Genomic DNA, 20,790 nt, shown 5'->3' on the forward strand with positions numbered 1-20,790 from the left:
GTGTTGCACAATCGGCGCCACCTGCTTTTACTTTTACTCGGAAGGCATTTGGAACGTTTGGCAGCAATTATAGCTTCTAAGCACTACTTTATGCAATATGCATTACATAGTGGTAAAATTGAGGCTAGTGTTTTGCTTGGACAGGAAAAGCTCTATAAAATGGACTGAATAGTTCCCTTCCACTTGCAGCTGCTTGTAATATCTCGGGCACCGAAAACCAAAACTAATAAAACATGCACGGCACTGCAATTCTTTATCTTCTACATGTTGCTGCGTGTTTTGCTTTTTAAATTGGCACTGCAATGGCATGCAGCTTGCCTTGCCTCTTGCCCTCAAATGCCCTCGTGCTAGGCATGGAACTTCACTAAAGGCACATACTGCACCTCAAGGAATCCAAATTTTTTGCCTCTTAGTGGGGCCTGGCCAAGAACTTTTATTGGTACAGTACAATGTTAGCGTGTGGGCTACGTCGCGAAAGCAGTCCAACAAACAGCTTACCCTAGCTGCTGTGCCATTGCTTATGCCCTTGATGATCACCTCAGAAATGCTTGTAGTTTTTTCAGTGTGTGCAAGTAAATGCAACTCAACAGTCTAAGATGCATTCGCTCGCAGGCAGGCAGCTGACATAACAGCTCATGAATTTATTAGCTCGCAGATGGCTGTGTCGATGGCAAGTGCTGATAGTGTGGGCTTGCCATACTGAGTGAAGCAAGACCGGAGGACACCTTGAAGAAGAAGAAGAAAAGAAGACGAAAGTGTTACTCTGGGGTTCTGCAACAGCTGAGAAAAGCTGGAGTGTAGAGTACCTTGTACACACGGAAGGAACATGGTTTGCCATTGTACGAAGAATGCAGTGTCAGTGAGCTCCACAGCCTGACCAGATTGCTAGAAATGGAGCGAAAGATTGAATTAGAGGGTCACAGAAGGGACATGTTTGAGTCGATAGTGTGCCAGCTACTGCCAAAAGCATACACAAATGATGCTGGCACAAGCAAAATACCTGGATGAAACGCGCAAGTATGCACGTAGGTCGGATTCGCGGAATCTCAGCACATCTACCTGGACAGATGCACCAACCTGTTGAGAAAAAGAACGAAGGAAATGAAGCTTCCGGTAAGGCCAAGTACTAACTGTGGCTGAACCATTAAACTTACTTCACCAAACAGCTTCTTCAAAGCTTGCCCGATAATGAACTTGAATATCCTTGCATCGATTTCTAAAGGGCGCCCTTGAAAATCACTGAAACACATCATTGCAAGGAGTTAGTCACGAGTGCACGTTCACCAAACCAGTGAAAGATAACCTTTTTCTCTTTTTTCGTGTTCTCTTGTTTCACAACATACGGTTTGGGGAGATAGTGGCCACTTGTCACATTTCCCGAACATTTACATTGTGAAGGGTGTGCACCAATGATATGAAATCAAGCTTACTAGCCGAAAAGTAGCTTTTTTTTTTTTTTTTAGGAATACCATGAGTTATGCTGCACACTGGTCACACTATTCTCGACAGCATTCTGCCATGTAGTGACACTTTGACAGATTTGTCGCTACAAAGTGGAACAGCTACCTATCGTCTAGCCTTTGTTGAAGGCGCATGAAATTATTAATATTAATGAAACTTTGTTCGGCGTTTGAGCGCTGTTTGGTGGCGCTTTAACAGAGAGTTGCAGTGCTGGCCAATGGCACCATCTGGCAAGGGAGAACTTCCAAGGTTGCTTTTGCAAAGCTGGCAGAGGGACTTCAGAGAGAACGAGCCGGCTTGTTAGCCTGCAAGTTAGTGAACTTGAGAAGGATGATTTGCAGGACTCGACGGTATAGCGTTTTTTTGTAAGCTCATAGGTCACTGGCTGGTGGCTTGTAGACTGCCCCCATATCTCTGTGAGCATACACTGTGAGCATAGTCTGTGAGCACTGTGAGCCCCATATCTCTGTGACTGATACACTTACATTCTTCGCTACAGGTCATACCCGTAATTCTGTCGGTAGCAGTGAAACACTGGGCCAAGGCAAGGGTGATAAGTCTAAAGTAGAGAGGCTGGGCGAATCTTCCTTGTGGATGGAATAAAAGTGGCCAAAGTGGCTTTCCATGGCCCGGTCGGTGTCACTAAATGGAAGCTTATCCAGTGGCTCTAGACATGGTAGGTTACCAGGTGTCATGAGTCGCGTTGATGGCCCCATACTGGGTAGGCGAGTTGTAGAACCACGCTCATGCCTAAGCACTAAAAATTCTAGACAAATACGAGTTGTTGCAGTTGTGAGGGGTGCCATTTTGTTCCCTGAAACATTGTGCAGGTTATGCAAGCTGGGAGTCAAAAAAGGTACACATTTTAGACCCTGATATTTTTTTCCCTTGCGCAGTAGTAACATCGCGCCAGAAAATTACATGAAATTATCTTAGCTTTACTTTTGATCCTCCAGCTCACTGTGCCCAGCAAATTTCTCCGCCATCTTTATGATGGCACGGGAAATGTGTGGACTCAACGCAAACATACGCAATAGAAGGACATCGCACAGTTTGTCCGTAACTGATAATCATCATCCTCAGCCCATCATCCTGTTTTGTGTGAATCCATTCTCATCCACCACATTCACTTATATTGTCCGAACATGGAGTTATCGTTTTTTTTATTTCTAGCTAGTATAGAAATAGAAAACCGAAAACAATGAGAAAGCCGACCTATGTCGGCTCAATGGGCCACGGAACGAATAACGATCAGAATAACACTTATGGACAGAAAACGAGCCTGCTGGATCAGGGGGCAAACTCGAGTCGATGTCATAGATCAAATAAAGGAAAAAAAATGGAGTTGGGCAGGCCATGCAGTGAGATTAAACCGGTGAACTACCAGGGCAACAGAGTGGCTACTGAGACGAATCTAGAAGGGGAAGGCCAATTACTCAATGGAAGTAAGGGAATTCGGGGGTAAACTGTGGATTCAAGCAGTGCAGGAAAGGAACAGTTGAAGGTCAATGTCTCCCGGAGAGGCCTTCGTCCTGCAGTGGGCCTGGGTAGGCTGATGGCGATGATGAGCCCATCTGTTCGTAGCCATCCCGTTTCCCTAATGGTCCACCTGTTTTCTGTTCTCTGCATCATGTGCTCTGCCAACTTTACATTTTAATACAAGCTAGGACATCTGCGACCTAGGTATGCTCCCTAATCTAAAACTCTCATGGTAACAGGTGTTGAAAGACCCCAAATTAATAAGTCACGTATATACAACTGTGTATTTTATAAACAAGTAAGTGTGTAGAAGCCTGCAGTGGATGCAACCAGGCTTCTGATGATGATGACACAACTGTGTATTTTATAAACCAAGAGAACTATCCAATTGCGATCTTTACGCCACGCATACACAATTCTGTATTTTATAAACCAAAAGGGCCATCTGATTGAGATGTATTCCATTAGTTATCTTTACGTCGATACACAGAGCAGTGTTCTATGTTTGTCACTTTGAGAAAATTATTTAAAGGGACACTAAAGGAGGAATAAATTTTTGTTTTAACTAAAAGATCACGTTTTGCAGCTCTTTCGGTTTTTGTTTGTTTGAAGGCCAATGATGCCTTGTTTCCTGAGAAATAAATAATTAAAGTTGGCATTTCCCTTCCATCTTTTTGTGACAACTCGGAGCATGTCACATAGTGCCCAGAACGAGCAGAATCCAATTTTACTCAATCACTTCAATCTCCTGGAAAGGCTGTTCTCATTGGCTTTCACTGTTGTCGCAGCCACAATCGGAAAGGATTTTTGAAACACCACGTTTGTGCGGCAGCGTGCAAGCAAACTCAGCCATGATGCACAGTGCTTAATGGGCGGGGCTTGGTAATGCTTCAAAGCTTTTACAGGAACGCCCAGGACAAAGTGGACAGCAGTAGATGAAATAGGTTGACGGCCATCTCATTGCAAGTGAATTGTGCGAATAGTATCTATTTTTGCCACTGGCTGTTTTATCATACCTGCCAACGTGATGACTTGGAAATTCGTAAAACACTTTTATGTTTTTAAATGTTTTTAAGTTTAAGAGAATTTAAGCTCTGGGACAAGCGTCCTCACGTGAGGACAAGCGTCCTCATACAAACCCACTGGGCAGGAGGAGCAAATTATGACGTGTAGGATTTCAAAAACACATGGTAGTACTGTCGCAGCTTTGAGCCCACCATTCCACTGTGAGGCAGACCATGGTCGTACCGCAGGACGTACTGCATCGGACGCAGCTCCTGCCTTTTGGCTGCCTCTGGCTCTCAGCTGTATGGAAGTTATGCCAATAAACTCCTATAAAGACGAAGAGTGACGAGAACACGCAAGTTTTAACCGGCCCGCGAACAACGTGCTATGAGTAAGCTTGCCAAGATGGCAGCGAGTACTTGATACTGAGGCGTGGTCCATCCAAAGAAGACAGCGGATGATGATAACAAGAGCATGTATTGCCCTCGTGCACGCGGCAGAAGGCACCACAGTGTCATTTTAATAGATGTTCCCGTTCTTTTGTAAATCCATAAAATTTCAGGCAAGATTCGTAAAATCGCCAGACTAGTCCAAATTCGTACATTTTATGGAAAATTCGGAAGAGTTAGCAGGTATGGTTTCATATATATGCGCTCGTAGGTACAGTAGTAGGCGTGCAGCAGGCATCCATGCTAAGTTTGACTGCGCTTGTTCGCAAGGGAAAACATTTCAGTCAAATCGAAACAAACAGAGGTACCGCATTTTTTAATGTTGGCTAGCTAAGGTTTGTGTGCTTTTAAAAGCGTGACCAGCAAAAACGCAAAATGTATGCAAAAATTCCTGCATACATTTTTTTCCCCTTAAGTTATTTCTTAGTGTACACGTCTAAGCCCGTTCTACATTAGTAGGTATGCGAATTTTGGCTGTGAATTCGCAAGATTCAATGCCGCTTGTGGGGTAAAAGGATCCATTCTCGTTGCTGTGACAAACTTTCACATGTTTGAAACAGTCGAACTACTACTGTGAACACTGCTTGGTATTTGGCAATTTATCGCAGCAATGGAAATACAAAAATAGATGGAACTGTCTATGTTGCCAGCAGCCGGCAAAGTAGGCTGCGTGGATTGTTGCTGGCACTTCACCTCCATTGGCTAGCTGGAGTCATGTGACCAAACTGCCGGCATTTGTGTATCACTGCTATTGTGCCGGCAGCCAGCACAGTAGTCGGCATGGCAGTTTGCCGCCAGCTGACTCAGCAGACCACGTGTTTGGCAGAAGCAGCAATGCTTGCTGCCAGGGACGTACCCAGAGGGGGAGCCCAGGAGGGACCTTACCCGGGCCCCCTCCCCCCTGAAATTTTTTGCGCCATAGCCCCTCTCCTTCACGCCTCCTCTCTTCTCTCGTCGCACACATTCTTTAGCGCCGCCATTTAAATCCTGGGCTTGATAGCTGTTTGAGGTGTTTCTTTCGAAGTGAGCCAAGTCCACCGAACACGAATTTGAGAAAGAAAAAGGGAAGTTTGGTACTAGACCTCAATGGAATGAATTAAAAAAGATACACGAGGTTTATTTGCTCCGTTTACATGCAAGCCAGTACCGCTGTACACTGGCTTCGTGCTCTGCTGCCGGCCTGCCACTTGCCATTCGCTGCAGCCCCTTCACCCTGTTCGGCTGCAATCGGTGCTTGGGTTCCCTCGGACAGCAGCAACTCATCGCTGGTTTCGCCAGGGTGGCGGTTTCCGCGGCTCGCATCGCATATGCTTTGATGGGGAAGAAAACGTTTTTTCTTTAAACATCCCTCCATCCTAGCGCACCATGGTGTCGGCGGATACTGTTGCCCATACCTGGTGTTTGTGGCTCAACCGTTTCCTTCCCTTAGCCAAACTCACAGAGCGTTGTCCACTGGTTTTTGTGGAAATGCTGCTTTTGCATTTGTCGGTAAGAAGTCTGCTTGTCACTGAGAAACCCGCTGTTGTGTTGAAAGCCCCATAAGCTCACGGAATGCCTTCCAATGTCCGGCTCACGTACGTGTGCAGTGTTTGCCGAACAAGCCAAGGAGACACAAAGACTTGGAGCCGGATGTCGACGAGCGACGTGGCACGAGATAATGTTTGACCCCATCGCCCGGCACCTTTAACGAGTGTCGCACCCGCTTAAAGAAAATTACCGTAGCAGTACAAAAGCCCTGTTCACAGTCGGCGCGTCTGTTTGTACAAGAAGGATGGCTCACGAAGGAAGCGCAAGAACGTTACAGAGCCCGACGACGGCAGGGTGACAAAGTGTAGGCGCGCATCGCAGTTGTATGGCGGTAAGAGACACCGGCGGCATTCCTTCGCACAACTAAAGCCAGTTACAGCAGCATCGTTGATTGACAGCCATTGTGGGTAATGGCTGCTATGCACAACGGCGGATTTACGGACCCCGAGCTGCATTCCTATGAACAGACCTCGAGAACACCGGACATGAGCGGGGAAGGGCATGGAGTCAAGCTTTTTGTGCAAAATTGGCGACGAGAAATAGAGTCACAAGGAGCTGAGAAAGTAGGCGACCTACTAAGCGAGCGAACCGAGGCAACAGCTAAACAGGAAGGCAATGCAATAGAAAATAAATTGAATCAGTATATGGGAAATATTTAAAAGCGAAGCTTCCAGGGTTTCACTGATGTCGTTAGTAGTCCACCCAAAAAGTCAACTTTTCCTGACGGTGATGATGGCCCTGGGTGAAGTGAAGAATGGTCAGAATCGAACCGGGGTCCCTCGCGTCATGAAGCAGACTTCTATCCGATTGCGCCATTCCGGCACAGTCGAAGTAGTCTAGATTTGGAGACGGGTGTGGCCGTGAAAAATTAAACAGAGTGCCACCCTTCGTCTAACGGCGACGATGGTTGAGTGCTAGGGAAAGCCATGTAATGCGGTATCAGTAAAGCACCAGAGAGCACACCCGCCGTGCAGTGAACCTCCCCGATGAAAAAGAGGCGTTCGCATGAAAAACGCAGTCTTGCATCATACACTCGACCAATGGGAGATTGTCACGGCAGACACGCCACATAAACGGAGCGCGCTATTGGAATTTGGTTTGGTAAGTTTCGCATTCCCCCATCGTTGTCGTTTAGACAGAGGAGTATACAGTGGACTTGTTTGGAGAGAAATCTTATTTAAAAAGATAGTTGAGAAAGCGTCGTCGCAGGTGGAGCGTGATTCCATGTCTTTTAAATTACGCTTCAACAGTTACTAGTCAAGTCGCTCGATGTAGGCACTTTTCTGCTCTGTGTATGTGAATTGTTTTCTCATTTTCTGCCTTGGGCGCAGTACGTCTAAGACCGCTGCGTCTTGCGCTCTACACTGTTGTACGGCTGCACCAGCAACTTCCTAAATAATATTACGAGTCGGTTTTGTCACTGAACTTGCTAGAGCAGTGAACAAGGGATCCAAAAGAACTTTGACAGCTCCGCCAATGTATCTTTCTCTCCAACTCTTCCAGAACTAACTCAACAAACCGCTAATAGATATCTTTATTTTACATTTTCGCTTGTTTTTAACTTTTTCTTGGCAGTGTCGTTCCTGCATTTCTTCCTGGTTCCTTGTTTACCAAGTATGGGTAGGTGAATCTTACAGGCGTAGCTATTAGATACACTTAATTTGATTGATTGATTGATAGATTTATTGATTGATCGCGGGGTTTAACGGGTCGACATTACTCACGCAATGAGGCGTGCCGTCGTGGAGGGCTCCGGATTAATTTGATCACCTGGGGATCTTTAACGTGCGCTGAAATCTCGAACACAGAAGCGTTGTCGCTTTTCGCCTCCATCAGAAAGGTGGGTACACTTAATTTCACTCTGGAGGTTTACGCGCCTTCGTGGTGAACGCTGGGTGTTCATCGTGTTTGCACTATTAACGGTCGGTACAGTACTCTCGCCCCCCCCCCCCCCCCCCCCCCTAATTTGCACATAAAAGTTACCTTGGGTTGCCCCCCCCCCCTCAAAAAAAAAAATTCCGGGTACATGCCTGCTTGCTGCCATTGTGGCAGTTATGATCATTTGTGGACAGACCGAAGTGGTGGCATTTATCTGGCCACATATGCCTGTGCCTGCAAAGCACTGCTGAGAATCTAGATGGCACTTATTTTTTGCACCTCCTTTTATCTTCCGTGATAAACTGATTGTTTTTGTAGCTTATTTTATCTTGTGAGTGCCAAATAAAGTAATATTCTGTGTCGAATTCGTATTTGAAATACTTGTCTCTGTGGTGAGGATCTTTTCTTAGAGATACTGAGTAATATACAACATGGAAACCTCAAGGGAATTATAGGACAGAACACAGGCCGAGCAGTAGATTACAGGGGTGGTACAGTGCTCAGCGATTGAAACGCGATACTCGGAGCGCGTGGCTGCCGGTGCTTGTTGCGCCACAGGTGAGCGCTTGTGAAAGCGAGCTGACGCATTGTGGTATACGGTGAGGGTGAGAGCGTTCGTGACGCATGCTTAGTGCATCCGGGAGACAGCCCTGCAGTGTGTGGTTCTTGGCGGCGCCATAGGGGTGCTACATGTCATGGCTTCAAAACGCTGCGCCTGCGTGCTGTGCGCGCCACGATAACACATCGCGATAAACGCGCATTCAAATTCTTCATAACGCGCGCGGTGCCAGCTCGCCCAGCTTTGCGCGGAGCAGCGCTGCACGCAGGTGCAGCGTTTTGAAGCCATGGCATGTAGCACCCCTATGGCGCCGCCAAGAACCACACACTGAAGGGCTGTCCCCCGGATGCAGTCAGCATGCGTCACGAACGCTCTCACCCTCACCGTATACCACAATGCGTCAGCTCGCTTTCACAAGCGCTCACCTGTGGCGCAACAAGCACCGGCAGCCACGCGCTCCGAGTATCGCGTTTCAATCGCTGAGCACTGTACATATTCTATTCACTGTTGTACATAGATAGTGAATCCAGAAAGACGCTATGTCAGACTTCAACAATAAATGCCCCCTTAGTTCTAACTTTGCACTATGTACCATTACCCCATTGATGGGTGAAAAAAACAAATGGTGTAAATTTTCTCTTGGTCCTTTATTTTTTATTTTATTATTTTTTTGCAGGCATTGCGCTAACTCCCTTGCCTTGATCTGTGCGACAGGGGTAAGTCAGAATACATGTTTGTTTGGCGGATCTTCATAAATAATGCAAGAGTGCACGGTGACGATTCTATTACACTAGAATGGGACATCTATATTCTCAGCAGTGCTTTGCAGGCACAGGCATTTAGTGAGGCCCGATAAATGCCACCACTTCGGTCTGTCCACAAATTATCATAACTGCCATACCAGCTGCAAGCATTGCTGTTTCTCCCAAACACACGGTCGGCTGAGTCAGGTGCCGGCAAACTTCCATGCCGACTACTGTGCCGGCACAATAGCAGTGTTACACAAATGCCGGCAGTTTGGTCACGCGACTTCAGCTAGCCAATGGGGGTGAAGTGCCGGCAACATAGACAGTTCCAAAATATGGAAAGTTTTGCCGCATCTACGATTTCGCAGGCGAAATTCAGAGACCAGGGCTGAAGACGAAAAATCGCTTGATGGGGACCCGGCCCCGTCAGGCCGGGGCCTTGTCAGGCATTATTTTACGTTTGCATGTCCCTGCTGCCTCAGTGTTTGTTCCGGAAAAACGCAGAGGCAGGCTCCACTAATCCTGTTCACCATGCGTTTGCTATTTATGATGTCACAAATTGTAGTGCGTGGGTCGTCGACACTTGTTTTCACGCGTTTGGCATTTTCTTTGTTAATAAACAACTCCTACTGACTGCGAGTGGCATATTTGTGTTCACGACACTGATCAATAAGCGCCAACTTGTTTTTACACCTTAATGTCCCTTTAAGAATAGGTACTGTAAGGAGAAAATAGGATTCAGTGCTTGCCGAACATTTTAGAGGAGCAGTGATGCCGTGAGTATACATACAGTACAAAATACATGACGAAATGCATGACATGACTCGAACAAGAAACTTGTACTCACAGCGAAACATCTAGGTAGGCGTGTTGCGCTCGACAAACGGTGAACAAGTTTTTCTGCGCACCTTCCATTGGTGCCGTGTGTGCTCCGCTAAGCTAGCTTGGATATCCTTAAAGCAACAGCGGCACTTCCAATTTTAAAAACGAGCAATTGTACAGGTAAAAAAAGCATGCATCACACGTGGTTTCTGTTTTACCGCCCTGCGTTCAAGATTGCATGCGAGTTTCGACCAACAAGTCAGACGCACTTGCAATGACTGCTGCCACTGCTGATTATCTGCATTCTCTAAAATAAGGATTAACCACGCTATGCTAACGAAACGTACTGCCGTCGTTAAAAAATACTAAAAAGATACACAGTTAACCAGAGTCTGCAGTTAATGCCAGAAATTTTTTAACAAAGAGTTCATACTTGCGGACGTCTGTGGTACTAAATTGTACATAAAATGTAATCTCACTTAGTAATCACAATTATATTTGATAATAACACATTACGCGTCAAAAAAAGAGTGACCACTAGTGCAAATGTTTTTTGTTTGCCATAAAAAGTCACGTGTTGATAAAATTTCGCGTCCGCATTGCATTGCCGGCGCCGGCTCGCGCGCATCGAAACGCGCCCATTCTACTTCCCTTTTGTGTGCGAGTCGGCCATCTTCAGTGTGCGTCCGCGGCGTTTTGGGTGCATCGCTTTTGCTGCTGTAGCAGTCGCAAGACTGTTATAGCCTCGGCGAAGGCAGGTGCATCTTGGAGGGGAGGGCATACGGTGCAGAAACAAACTAATCCTATGGTGTATTCATGTGCCGGTCTCTCAAAGATTTAGATGTCTTGTGCACAGGACACTGTTTCTGAAAACGACGCCACGAGCCCTCCGGCAAAGAAGCCCAAGACCGAAGGTACTGCGGGCAACGCCACGTCTGGAAACGCAATCGTAAGTTCGGACTCTGCTGCGCCTAAAGACTGTGGCGCTCCTTGTTCGCCGCTTAAAACGCACACGTCGCCCGGCTGTCCACATGAGGTTAGGCCTAAGCATCCGGCCAGTGAAAGTTGCGTGGTTTCCCTGCGCGGCTCCTCCCCTCCAGAAGCTCTTTTTGTGAACCTTGCGTTCACGAATGTATGTAATGAGCGTTCCAGCGCCGCGAAATTGTGGGCGTGCACTCAACGTAATTATGGGGCGTCCGCTTACGCCTGCGACTCAACCGGTGCCCCCGTGCTTGCAAAAGCGCGTCCTGCACCACCAGTGTGTGCTAATCATTGTCGGTAAGCGCAGTGTGTTGCGAGCTTGTTGCGCACAGAGCAGGCGATATTCGAGCACATGCCCTAGGTGCGGCGTGACGCGTGAAGCTATCCATCCTTGTTGCTTCCGAGTTTCTCGAGCGAGTTAGCAGGGTTTGGCGGCCGGCTAGGTAGCTGTCAAGTTTCGTTATAACGGGTTCCGATAATTATTCCAGAGTTGTGGTTGCATTTCCTTTTTCTCTCGGATAGCGTCTGAGTTCGCGGCGGTGAGGGCAGCACTTGATCCCCGCCATAAATAGCACCTCTCCCCTGAAGGGAGTCGCAGGCCTGGGACAGCTAACTGCTTTCGTCGCTTTTCGCCTAGTTTTTGAAGGGAGTGAAACGGATGTTCCGCTATGAGTAGACATGTCGCTCACCAACCGCAGGTGTGATAATTAGGCAGACAAGCCGATGTGAGATGTTCACAAGCTGTGCTATCAAAAGACTGACGCCTTCGACTCAGCCGTTGCCCCCGTGCTCGCAAAAGCGCGTCCCGCACCACCAGTGTGTGCTGATCGTTGTCGGCAAGCGCAGTGGGTTGGACTTATTGCTTTCCGAAGGGCATTTGAAAAATGCAGTTATCCTCAGCATAACAGGGGGGGGGGGGGGGGGGAATGACCAAAAAGTTAGTGGGCCAGCTATTTCAAATCCAACTTGTTTTGCCAAATTTCTACTAGGTTTGCACCCAACAAAAGTGAGTGTGCCGTTACTACGTATGCATTGAACATAAGTTTCGCCTACTTACTTACAATTGGTTCGTACAATTTTGGCTACAACGCTCCAGATACACGAATACAATGCGTTGTACAGAAAGAGTAAAATGCTGCTGGAGAATGAGGAACCAGATTCTGAGCACCAGATGTGACGCATTGTGCCGCTGGCACATAGCCAAAACATTGCGTAGAAAAGTTTTTATTTGGGCCACTGCTGTGAGCTACTTTCTAATGATTTTTTTTTTGTTTTCCCAAATGCTGCAGTTTGCAGCATATTCTATCTCGCCTGTCTATTTTTTTTTTTTTTTCTTGGAGAGGTTTTGCTTTTCTGAACAAGCTGAATTAACTTGGTACTTTGCATTTTATTTTGTAAGACAGTTGTCAACATGTTGATTTTTTCTGGTTAAGCAAAGTTTTATTCAATGGTTAAAGGGGCCATGAAGACAAAAAATCAATTTTGGGCAATTAAGAACTGCCTTGTTTCGATTACAATTGTACCACATTTATCATAAACTTCGAACAAATAATGATTTTAATGACAACAGATGGAGTGTCGACTGCCCAACTATTTTGCAGCAATTGCTGTACGACATCACACAGCCACCACGAGGAAACATGAGTGGGCAATTGCAATGAGGCTTCTAGTTCATTTTGATCATATCTCTTGAATGCTGAAGTTCAGTTGACACACTACTTTACTGCTGGCCTCTATTGCATGCCTCCTACCCATGTTATGTCACTGTAGGGCAAAATTTGAGTTTTTCATTTTTTCGTTAAAAAAAGTACCCTTCGGGGCTGGAATAAGCTAATTGAGTTACCAAGGGCTAGTTCTATCAAATTGAACGTCTATTTTGTCTTCATGGCCCATGGTGTCATTTGTGCCCACCCCAAGAAAACTTTTTACCACAACGCATTTCATTTGTAGTAATTTAAAACTGGAATTGTAAGAGAAAGTTGTCGTCCTTAACCGTGATAACAAATTAGCGTTTAATGGTATTGCGACTCATGTTATGCAACCTATAAGCATAAAAATGTTGCTTCAGTAGCAGCCACACTTTTTGGCTAGAAATTGGGTGTTATAAACAGTGAAATATATTTGCATCATGTAGAGATTACACGATAGGAGAGCACACTTAAACAAAGCCTCGGGCTCCCATTTTGGCAGTGGTGTAACAAAATGTACAAGACCCAGGTTGCAGCAGTACATCAGCGAGAAAAACATTTACATGTGCACAGTAGTAATATTTGAGTGGTATGCTTTGCTCCAAGGATTACGTACAAAATACAAAACACATCGACCGCTCAACACTTCCAAATGACTAAATTCCCGGGCCATCTCCACTAACGTGAAACCTGGGGAGGGGTGAAGCATGCAGTGTATAAATGTACTCTTGGCGCCTTGGCAATTTCGCCAACGGAGGTGAAACCATTTGGGGGTGGAGGTATACAGCTTTGCTGTAAAGGTCTCGTGTATGTGAAGCACGAAGCGTTCCAGCGCAAGGCTAAACGAGTGTCCTGGTGTTTTTTTAGTATGCGATACAAGGTATTTCAGCGCGAGGCGTAAACGAGTTTTCTGGTGTTTTAGCACCGCGACTACATCAGTCGACGATTACGATAGCCCCAACAGCCCCAGCCCCTAAAAAAAAGTTAGAAAGTCACGGCCTGCATAACGATTATAGTTAAAAATGATTCAGGAAATGTTAAAAATGATTCAGGAAATGTACTGCAGCGTATTTTGGAGTTTACAAAGAAAGGCACGAAATGTTGACACATTATCAAAAATTGGACATAACATACAGAAGGGACTGCTGGAAAGATATCGGTTAGAAAAAACGGTGCCGTCATTGGCAGAGCTCTGAACCGTGAAGTTGAATTAGGCTGCATAAGTAGAGCAAGTGCATTTCAACCATGGCGTTGCGTAGCAATATGCTGCATTTCTCACTGGCAAAGTATGACAGTTTTTCCACTACTGAGCACGAAATCACAGGCATGATTAATGGTTGTAGTGACTTCAGATTGAGGCAGATATGGAAATACACCATGCACAAATTTTGGTGCACATTAAAAATTCCTAAGATGCCTAAATTCATCCGCAGTCCTTCATTGCATAGCTATGAGGAGTTTGCTTTGGGATCTTTTGTGTTGTTCAGATTTATGCAATTTTGTGTCACTTAAACATGTGATTTCAGGCTTTCCTTTTTTATCCCTTTTCACTTGCATCCCCATAGCTGCAGGAGAATGCATGCACTCTTTTAATGCGCATGTTCTTCGGTTGTTTTAATGGCAGCATCATGGAGATGGGTATTTGCAAGTTCTTCCTTCTAGTGTGTCGCAATGTGGGGCTGTGTGTGTGTGGTTGTCTGACTCTGCCATGGAACAAAAAATGCTGTTAAGCATTGTAGTGGAAGGCAACCATCTGTTTTAATGCGACATAATGTACAACCTTTCATCCCATTGAAGCATCACGTGCATGCATACAATTGCATCATATTTTATTGCTTGCATGGACATTACTTTCAAGCACTGTGAATAAATGCAGTTTTGGCTTATTGCTGTGCTTGTTTTAATTTTCTGCTGCCATATTTATTGGCATTTTTTGTTTTTGTAGGCATTGGCGTCGTAACAATGAAGCTTGTAAAGTGGGTAGTTGTTGTATTTGTTTCATCCTGTTGCTCTTTTGCTGCATGAAAATAGCACTTTTAGGGAAGCTCATACTTTTGGCCAACACAAAGCAAGTTACTAAAGAAAGGTGGAGAATTTCATTTGACTTTTTGGAGACGAAAAGCAAGAACACCGGTGTGTTCAAGATGTTAAGGTCCCCGGCTGGCCAAAATTGATGGGGAGCTTGGTGGTCAAAATTTATCGTGAGCTTGACTACAGCCCAACTCATCGGCCTGTGTAGCGTCCCTGCTCTTAAAGGGGCACTGACACAAAATTTTGAAGGCGAGATAACTTCGGAGATAGATTGGTGGGGACACATATACATCATCTGCAAAATATCAGCGGTGAATACAGCCTAGAACATATTTAAAATCAATTTTGAAGTGTGCGAAACGCAACCGAGCGGCCAGCAGAGGACCACGCGCAAGTGTAAATAAACAACATCCAAACACGTCACGAGTTTGTGTTTGCCGCTTCCGCACTGCCGGCTCGCCGCTCCAATCGGAGGGCCGGAGGGCGGAGCTACTGCTCTCGAGAACGAACGACCCGATCGTTGGCGGCGGAGGCGCCGTGATTTCGTCAGCTCATCGGGCAGCTGGCCGCGACCAAAATTCTACAGCGATTCCAGGCACTCTGTTTCTATTACTGTTTATTACCATTGGATGCGGAAACGCGCCGGAGGCACGAAAAGCCCACTGAGCAAGCCGCATGGTCGCTGTGCAGGCGGCGGCCACGGCCGCGAAGTGGCCCACGCCGGCGCAGGTAGCTCGAGTGATAGCTTGTTACCGCTGCACGAAATTGTCCCCAAGTCCCGACCATGGTGGCTTACATGAGAAAGGAGTTAATGATGCCATAGCGGGTTGCATTAAAAATTGTCATCTGCACCGATTGCGAGAGCGGCACTCGAATATCCGCCGCAGTGCTAAGCCAAACACATCTGTAGGCGGACCTGTAGGCAGACCGGCCGGCTGCTCCCAGCGCGCGTCTTGCCACCCACCGTCTCGAGTGTCGCGCGTCGTTCGTTAGCCGCGGTAGCATTTGCCCTCTCAGCGCCTGCGTCACATCCACGGTCGCTTTTTAATTAGGCGCCTCACGAGATCAGTACGGGGGGGGGGGCATTCGCAGAAACTGCCGTCGATGCGGATTCGACAGTGCTACGGCGGCTCTGCTCTGTAACTGTGATATCCCTCCGACGGTCACGTGGTCAGCTTTGTTCACACAAAATCCACAAAATCCATCGTTTCGCGGCACTCGCTGAAACCGAAACTGCGACTGGCCGCATTGAAAATGCCTCTAATTAAACAACCGTCGCACGCTGAAGCAAATGAGGTTTCTACAGGTTATAAGTAGGTCCCTAGCTACTTATTGCAACAAAAAAAAACAAGATGCAAAATTTTTGTGTCAGTGCCCCTTTAACCAAAACCAATCGTGAACTTCATTTCAGGTAGACCAAGTAGATTGATTTCTTCAATCCATCTTTGCAAGCAATTCTGCCTTTGTTTGAACAGGACAAAATTAATATTGTGTCGGTTTGATATGGGGATTTTTTTATTGTAAATAGCATACTGAATGGCCTGGCGTAGGCTGTGGAAGCTCTGCCACATTGGCATTGCAGGAGAAGCCGTGCACTTTCAGAAACTTCTTTGTGGCCTTTCTCCGCACACCATATCGTCAAGAGTTTTGAGCAGATGGGGTGGCTGTTCTTCCCCTTCTATCGAGCTGTCCAGGTGGTGTTCATAAAAGGGGAAAAATGCAATGTTTGCGCTTAGTGTGGCACTTTTTTTTTTTTTTCGCTTTCGCGTTTTTTTTTTTTTTCTCTCTTGCTGTGGCAATAAACTTTCTGCCCCTTCCTCCTGTTTTCTTTTTTGGACTGGTATACAGCACATTTGTCTGCTTGAGCTCATACTTGACCAGAATGGTGACAGGGAGGTGTCCGTATGACCCGAATCATCTGCGTCTCTGACCCTCGCTGGCGAAATGCGAAACGGCTGACAGCCTAGCCTTGCGAAGCTCGCTCTTGCCAGCAGTCGGCCCACGGCAGTTCTCCAGTCATGTTTCTATTGCGTGCCCTATCGCGTTATAACGGCCGTGCGCGATATTTGATTTTTCATCGATTCCTTCGTGGCACCGAATACGCGCTTGTAAAAAGGTCAGGGCAGTCGCCGCCTGAATGACTGAAAAATGAGGCGAAATATTCCTGCTCTTCAAACGCTCCCATGCAGTGGAAAGGTCACGCAGTGTATCGTAGTCTCGCGTCCGAGTGCCTGTTCCCAGAACTGCGGCTCCCGCGTGACGAGCGGCCGGTCGCGTGCTGCCGAAATAAGCGTCTGCAAAATGTTTATCTAGCGGTCGCCATGGGAACGACGTTCCGCAAGCCGGCGGCCAACGTCAGTTCCTCGGTGAACGCGGCCGTCTTCGGCAAGCCCGATAGCCGCCGGAGGACGCCGACCAAGTCTGCGCGCCCAGATTTCCCCGTTTCGCAGCCTGGGCAGGTGGGTGTTGTGCGGCCGACCGGCGTAGCTGCTAGGCCTAGCTACGCGATCGGCTTGGCGTCACAACAGCCGACGCTGCGATCGCCTGTGCCGTCGGCTCCCCGCTGCCGGTGTAATTTTTGCGCTCACCGAGTTCTCTCGGTTACCGTTCTCTGTCCCGTGTTTCCCGCTGCTGCCGCACAATAGGTGTGACGTGTACGCGCGACGGCTTTCCGAGGTCACCAGCCGCCTTGCGCGCATCGTTCGATTCGTACCTCCTCACCACGGGCCTCTCGGCTGACGCGGTTTTGAACGGATGCGGAAGAAAATTTGTAGCGGAATAACGCCGTCGAACGAATCTTGGAGGGCAGCGAAACAGCTGCGCGAAGCGTCTGCTGCGAGTCTGGCCAGTGCGAAACTGGCGCTGCTGAATCCGCGCCCGTGTGACACTTGTTTGGCCAGCGAGAGTGACTCGGCGTTGCTCCGGTGGGTTCAGAGTCGACGAACTTTGCGATCGGCGCTCCTTGTTCGCTGGACGAGCGCTTGGGTTTTCACGTACGTGTTCCATCCGGAAGTCGCCGCCTGATCTGTGCCTGTGCGGTTGCGCTTGGATTGCCAGTTGTGTGTGTGCGGGGTGCCTATCCCAGTGTGACGCTTTGCTAATCGCGCTGGCGACGCGTCCCCGATTCTTTGTGGCCCTTCTTTGTGGGTGCAGTGTGCCCCCGCTGGTGGTGTTTTTGTTTGGTGAATCATTCGGCGTTGCTGCGGCCGATCGTAGCGAACCGTGCTGTGCCGATCCTTCTGCGGAAAGTAGCGCCGAGGAAAACTGCACAGTAGTAAATTTCTTTTTGCCAACGAAGTCAGGACAGACTTTGTAGAGGTGGGCACCTCTAGCCTTGCTGTAAAAATGCATAAACGTTCGCATGTGCGCACTAAGCGTCTATTACACTTATAAACGATATTGCTTCTACGTTTTTTGGCGTGCTTATGACGTTGTACTCGAAGCTTAATAGAGCACAGGAATTGCGTGGGTATGTTACATAATGCGTCCGTTTTTGTTTTTCTCAACCATATTCGCAATGATTTGGCGGGGCGTTTTTCCTGCTTGTGCTTGGACAGGCACTCCTATCAAGCGGGGATAAATTTCAACTTGATGACTGCAGAAATTTTTGTTATCACCGTCACACCACAGTCCATGTACACACAATGGTTCTTTATCAGCCAGTGTGTCTAGAAACAATCGAATGTTCCAATGATATTTATAGTAGCCCAGGGGGCATTTGAGTGAATCATTCATTTCATACAATTGAATGTTATTCAGTAAAAGCCTGAAGGTAGCATGAAATGTTTAAGTTTCTGTTTAATGATAGGCTATTTGGGGTGCATCAGCTCTTCTAAGGTTCTTGCCTCAATGTGATGGGAGTCTGCTGCGTTTGCTGTTTTTCTAGAGTGTATCTGGCAGCTGCGTCAGCAAGTTCCCTCCCCTGGTACATTCAGTGCTAACAGTGACTTTGCTGCTCTTGTCTTTGCAGGGGGAAATGGCCCAGAATGGCTCAGCAGCACAGAACCTCTCTGGTATTGATGAGGGCCTCTACTCCAGGCAGCTGTGAGTTGTTTGCTTACTATTGCACTTTTGGTGGGAGTACATGGTATGATGTGCTTCTTTTTTATGCTTCCTAAAGGTGGCGGTGCACTTGACATAAATTGTGCAGCACTGGTGTACTTAATACTTAAGAAGTACTGCATAAAGCTTACTGGGTACATTACACATACATAATTGTATTCGAAAGCAGCATATAAGTGCCAGGTTGGATGTAAAGCAGTAAAATACTCTTGCAAGGCATCCAGGCAGTTGGGATGATGTCGGTGGCACATTGTTGTTTCAGTGAAAACATTGTCTGCTTCTCCGCACTTGTCTAGTATCCTGAATACGCTACCTTGAACCCTAGAGATAGATTCATGTCAGGCAGACACTGAACATTTTTCGCGCAAGTTGGTAAAATTCAAGAATTAAAACAGGGTGATGCGATCATGCATAGCAGCTTGGCTAATGACTGTGTAGTTCTCAGCAGCTACTGTACAACAAATTAGGTGCTAAAGCAACTGAATGCATGCATAGCAGTTGTAACGGGTGGTATGGTTGCCTGTGTCCTTTTTTTTTTTTTTTTACTTTTACGCGTATGGTTTTCTTCTAGCACAGTAGTGACACTGCTTTCCAGCAGACTTCTTACGGAGCTTCCTTCATAAAAAAAAACTCAAATGGGAACTTTGAGCTTTACAGCGTAAGCGCACTTGTCAGGCTTGATGTTAAAACCGCGAGTTGCATGGGAGTTATTGCATGGGTACCATTTCTTTGTGGCTGTTTCTGGTAAATGGCATACTTTGGAGGTTTGTTTATGTCTGGCGCTCTCAGGTGTCCTTAATGTCCCAGCTCTTTTGCCAACCTTCGAATGGATATACAAGTGGGTGCAAGAAGCCAAGGCAAGCACTGGCCCAGAGAGTTGCTTATGTCTATGCCCTCTCGCGACTGTCGGTACTGTTGTAGCAGTGCAGTGCTCCCTCGCTTGTGGCATGATTGGCCCGTGTGCCTTGCAGCTATGTCCTGGGGAAAGAGGCGATGCTTCGGATGGCCAGGTCCGACGTGCTCATTTCGGGCATGCGGGGACTGGGCGTAGAGATCGCCAAGAACATCATCCTTGGCGGCGTCAAGTCGGTCACCGTGCACGACCAGGGCGAATGCACCATTGCCGATCTCTCCTCGCAGGTACGGCCACTTCTCACCCCTTTCCGGAAAGCGTGTCCTCTTGCTTCGATTCTCATGTCTAGAGGGAAAATCTCACGAGGAAATTTGATTTGAAATGTTGGATAAGCAGCCCATCGTGAAGGGGTTTTAAAGTCTTCACATTGTAATGGTTTTTCTGTCGGTGTAACAGTTCGGTGCTTTCCTCTTTGCGATTGTCTGTTACAACCGGCACAATAAAGCGTGACTGTGGCACTACTTCTGCAATCTAGGTGTAAAACAAAGTGGAGGAGCAGGGTGGGAAAACATGCACCGTGTGATTTTCTGCCCCGTGGGGTGCATTTGCAGTTCTACTTGAACGAGAAATGCCTCCAGAAGAACCGTGCCGAAGCGTGCGTGTCCTCCCTGGCCGAGCTGAACTCCTATGTCCCCGTCACAGCCTACACACAGCCCCTCAGCGAGGATTTTCTCAAAAGATTCAGTGTGAGTGGATCTTCGTTCCATCTTGCGCATGCTTGCCCGGGTCTTTTGTGGAGTCTGCAACGTTTACGTAATGCATGAAAGTTGTGTGCACTTGCACAGTAACTAAGGTCCTGGCTGAAGGGCTTGCCCAATTAGTTCACTTGTGTAGCGATGCACAAGTGTATTGGGCTCCATTGTCTCTGGTAGTGAGGCAGAAATTTTGTTGGCACTACTTCAAAGGGCCGAAAGCTGGGACTGGAGGTGTAACGGGGGGGTCAGTCTGAGTGTCAGAGCTCAAGTTGAGGGGAGGCAATGATGTCATTGCATTTTCTGGTTCCCCGGCAGGTGGTGGTGCTAACGGACACTCCATTGGCAGAACAAGTTGCCATTTCAAAGTTGACGCGCAAGAACAACATTGCGCTGATCGTGGCTGACACGCGGGGCCTGTGCGGGTGAGTGTGCCAACCTCCGTCCTTTGTCGTGCCATCCCGTGAGAAGGCTCTTAGACTCGCTGCTTGCATTGC

General features: G+C 47.3%; 2 protein-coding genes across 4 annotated transcripts in view; one reads left to right on the forward strand and one right to left on the reverse strand.

Moving 5' to 3' along the window:
* Positions 1-606: 606 nt before the first annotated feature.
* Positions 607-10,351, reverse strand: Rpp14a (Ribonuclease P/MRP subunit p14 a). Its single transcript, XM_077683342.1, has 5 exons — positions 9,952-10,351; positions 1,155-1,239; positions 1,001-1,077; positions 807-885; positions 607-725 (listed from the first exon to the last, which is right to left on the reverse strand). Exons 1-5 carry the CDS (start codon positions 10,017-10,019, stop codon positions 645-647), a joined length of 390 nt encoding a protein of 129 aa, XP_077539468.1. The 5' UTR covers positions 10,020-10,351; the 3' UTR covers positions 607-644.
* A 194-nt stretch (positions 10,352-10,545) lies between these two features.
* Positions 10,546-20,790, forward strand: part of Uba1 (ubiquitin-like activating enzyme 1) — a 47,289-nt gene continuing 37,044 nt past the window's right edge. The window contains exons 1-5 of one of the 3 annotated variants that reach the window (XM_077683340.1): positions 10,546-10,875; positions 18,597-18,670; positions 19,660-19,828; positions 20,153-20,287; positions 20,612-20,718. In XM_077683340.1, coding sequence (XP_077539466.1) covers positions 10,768-10,875; positions 18,597-18,670; positions 19,660-19,828; positions 20,153-20,287; positions 20,612-20,718 — 593 coding nt within the window. In that variant the 5' untranslated portion in view covers positions 10,546-10,767. Of the gene's footprint in view, positions 10,876-16,932; positions 17,086-17,474; positions 17,620-18,596; positions 18,671-19,659; positions 19,829-20,152; positions 20,288-20,611; positions 20,719-20,790 lie in introns of those variants that run through there. The other 2 variants (XM_077683339.1, XM_077683341.1) reach the window with 2 other exon arrangements.

Source organism: Haemaphysalis longicornis, unplaced genomic scaffold (assembly GCF_048455015.1).
Source record: "Haemaphysalis longicornis isolate Haplotype H1 unplaced genomic scaffold, Haemaphysalis longicornis Haplotype H1 scaffold_9, whole genome shotgun sequence".
Taxonomy (NCBI): Eukaryota; Metazoa; Arthropoda; class Arachnida; order Ixodida; family Ixodidae; genus Haemaphysalis; species Haemaphysalis longicornis.